The 3711-nt window shown below is 41.3% G+C and overlaps 1 protein-coding gene across 1 annotated transcript; it reads left to right on the top strand.

Annotated features, from left to right (window-relative positions):
• The first annotated feature begins 890 nt into the window (after positions 1 to 890).
• LOC147503730 (uncharacterized) lies at positions 891 to 1346 on the top strand. The gene has a single exon (XM_086604939.1). It carries the CDS (start codon positions 891 to 893, stop codon positions 1344 to 1346), a length of 456 nt encoding a protein of 151 aa, XP_086461065.1.
• The last annotated feature ends 2365 nt before the right edge of the window (positions 1347 to 3711 follow it).

The raw sequence follows: 3711 nt of genomic DNA, 5'->3' as shown, positions 1-3711 counted from the left end.
CTCGAGAGGAGGAAGTGGTCATTCAAACGGAGTGTGTAGCAGTAGCAGAACCATCACCTCATGCGAGAGGAGAATCTGGTCATCTCGCACAATGGAGATAGCCCATTATCTCGTATTCATACGACTTCAGTGGGATTAACCATAGCAGACACTGAAGTGGAGAAAGTTCTGCACCTACTGGTGCAAAAGCAACAAGTGAGGGAACTTGAATCTAAGCCACCTGATCCTAACTTTCCGCAATCATCGAACTGGAGTGATATGATTGAAGAGGAAGTGGATGATCAACTTCAAATCAGCAAAGAAAGTACAAACCACAATGGCAACTACAGTCTCACACTCTTCCGGCCACCAGGTCCAGATCAAGATCTAGTACTAGGGGTAGGGAAGAATAAGGTGACTTTCATCATCAACCCGAATAAATATCCAATATTCTCAATGAGGTGCATATATTGGAATATTAGAGGTATAGCAAATGACAAGTCTCAGAATTGACTGTCCAAGCTTATCAATAAATAGGAACCGAATATTGTGGGTATTGTAGAGCCAATGATCTCCCCATTAGTTTTCTTCAGTCCTTGGGAATGAGTAGTGATTTTTATTCTAATCCCAGTTCAGATCCTAACAGAGTTCCTAATCTTTGGCTCATTTGGAAAGATTCAATTTCAGCTCCCACTATGATCGACTATTCGAATCAGCATATTACAGTGATGGTCGACAGGGTGCTCATTACCATAGTGCACGCTCATAGTCTATATGTGCAAAGAAGACATCTCTGGTTAGAACTATCCACCATCAACTCACTAAATTTACCATGGCTGATTCTCGGAGACTTCAATGCATACTTAAGTGTATCGGAAAAGAGAGGGGGGAACAATCCCACGACAACATCCATGAATGATTTCAGAGACTTCATGAAAAACAATCAACTGATGGAAGTTTCCAATAGTGGGTTTCATCTTACTTGGTGGAATAAGCAAGTTAGAGAATTCAAAATTCTGGGCAAGCTCGACAGGATGCTATGTAATGCGAACTGGGGTTCCACATTCCCAGGATGGAAATATAAGGTGGTGAGCAGAATTTGCTTTGACCACTCACCTATAATGGGTGGCAATATAAGTATCCCTCGACCTAACAACATGCCTTTCAAGTTCTTCAATATGTGGTGCTCCCACCTGAAATTCAGAAAAGTTGTGATGGACAGTTGGCAGGAGCCAATATTGGGACACTCAATTTACATCCTCACTCAGAAATTGAAGAGACTGAAGGGAGTTTTGAAGAAATGGAATAAAGACACTTTTGGGAATATCAGATTGAAAGTAGAAGAAGAAACCAAGAAGTTAGAATAGATGCATGAGCAATTTGAGAGTGGGAATGTTACGGAGGACTTTGTGATGAACATGGTGGACCAAGAGAATCAAGTGGAGCTGCTGCTACAGCAAAAACAAGAGTTTTGGAAACAGAAATCCAGAACAAAATGGGAAAAAGACAATGATAGAAATACAAAATTCTTTCATGCAATGGCCAACAGAAACAAAAGCAAGTCCCTGATTACAGAAATGAAGAATGAGGAGGGCGTCATTCTTCACACACAGGAGGAGATTGGCAGACACATTGTCCACCACTACTCTGACAAATTCAGGAGGGTGGATCATATCATGGACTGGGAACTTATACACAATATGCCTCAGGATCTGCAATCTGAGGATAATGATTTACTTACCTCCATTCCAACACCAGAAGAAGTGAAAGCGGCCGTTTTTCATTTGAATCTAGACAGCTCCCTAGGCCCTGATGGCTTCTCCGGTTATTTTTTCCATTAGTGTTGGGATATAGTAGGGTATGATCTTATAAGAGCCATCTGCTACTTCTTCATTAAGTCTAGACTGCCCTTTGGTATTAATACCAACTTCATTATTCTTATCTCAAAGGAAAAAAATGCCAATCAATTAGGCAAATTTTGGCCTATATGTCTCTCTAACTTCATATTCAAGGTCATCACAAAGATTCTTGCCACAAGGCTGTGTCCAGTAGCAGAAAGAATCATCAGCAAGGAACAATATGTCTTCATCCCTAATAGAAATTCTCAACAAGCCATTGGTCTAGTAGCGGAGTTGGTGAATGAATTGCAGACACTCAGACATGGTGGAAGCATTGGAATTAAGCTGGACATCTCTCAAGCCTTTGACACGATGGACTAGGATTTTTTGTGGGCAGTTTGCAGACAGGTAGGGTTCAATGAAAGATGGATCAAGTGGATACAAGCACTATTCCAAAGTAACACAATGTCTATCATGATAAATGGAGGTCCTCAAGGCAATTTTTCTGCGGGAAGAGGTCTAAAATAGGGAGACCCTCTTTCTCCATTGCTCTTTGCTCTTGCGGAAGATTGCCTAAGCAGAAGCATCAGTAGACTGGCTCTGGAGAAAAAGATTCAGCATATGGTGGTAAATTCCAAGTATTGTAGTCCCTCACACTTGATGTTTGCGGATGATATCTTTCTTTTCTGCAATGCTAAAATGAGATGTCTCAAGCATGTTGTGAAAGTTCTTAACATGTATCAAGACACCTCAGGCCAGCTCATAAATAAGGAGAAATGCAAGATTTTTCTAAGCCCAATGCAAAACAGAAGGAAGATTATGATTCAGGAAACAATGGGAATCAAAGAAGGGAGCTTACCGGAGAAATATCTTGGAGTGCCATTGATCATGGGTAGAGTAACAAAAGTGGCATTGGCACCATTAGTAGACAAGATTAGGAAAAGAGCTGTAGGTTGGGTGGGGAAAATGCTATCATTTCAAGGAAGGGTTGTTTTAGCGAGACATGTTCTAAATAGTATTCCAATCCACAATATGGCGATCTATAGATGGCCACAATCAGTGATCAAAGAATGTGAGAGCATCATCAGGAATTTCATCTGGAGTGGTAATCCGACAGAGAGGAAATCTTTTACAGTGTCTTGGGAAAAAACATGCAAACCTCTAGAGGAAGGTGGATTAGGCATACGAAGACTGAAAGATATCAACCTCTCCATGCTCATGAAACAAGCGTGGGGTCTTCTCACTGAGGAGAATGACTGGTCAAAGTTTATGAGAGGAAAATACACAAATCGATCAGGCACATGGACCGAATTTCATGGATGGATAGTGGGTAATGGCTCTTCAATAAATATCTGGCGAGAGAACTGGTTACATCAGAAGCCCATTTGTGATTTCTTCCCAGCAGAAAGTAAAATTATCAAGAAGTTTCAAGGACGACTACAGGATTTCATTCAGGGTCGGCATTGGGAATTCTCAGGTAACATTTCACAAGTGCTTCAAGCAATCGGTATTAATCCCCTCTCTCTCCAACAACCTGATGAATCTAAGGTGGGTGAAAGAATATGGCTTTCTGATGGCAAAGGTTTATTTTCAGTAGCAGCAGCACACGAGGACATCAGGAAAAAAGCTGTGAAACATATCGATTGCAGGTTCATCTGGAGTGCCAAGATACTCCCCAAAACGCAAGGCATTGCATGGAAATTAATAAGGGGCGCTTCGAGAACAGATGATCAGTTACAAAAGAGGAAGATGCACCTTGCCTCTCAATGCTGTATTTACAAGCAGGAAGAAGAAACCCTCGACCACATTTTGTACCAGTGTCCTCTGGCAAAAAGAGTTTGGAATTATGCGCGGCAAATTTTCAGCATTCGATCATCTATCGAATCATTCAACG

Source organism: Coptis chinensis, chromosome 4 (genome assembly GCF_015680905.1).
Source record: "Coptis chinensis isolate HL-2020 chromosome 4, ASM1568090v1, whole genome shotgun sequence".
In the NCBI taxonomy this organism is placed as follows: domain Eukaryota; kingdom Viridiplantae; phylum Streptophyta; class Magnoliopsida; order Ranunculales; family Ranunculaceae; genus Coptis; species Coptis chinensis.
Note: the sequence above shows the minus strand (reverse complement) of the source record. Positions and strands in the feature narration are given on the sequence as shown.

Excerpts from the sequence above, each read along its gene's own strand:
- LOC147503730 (XM_086604939.1), top strand. The coding sequence starts at position 891 with ATGAATGATTTCAGAGACTTCATGAAAAACAATCAACTGATGGAAGTT.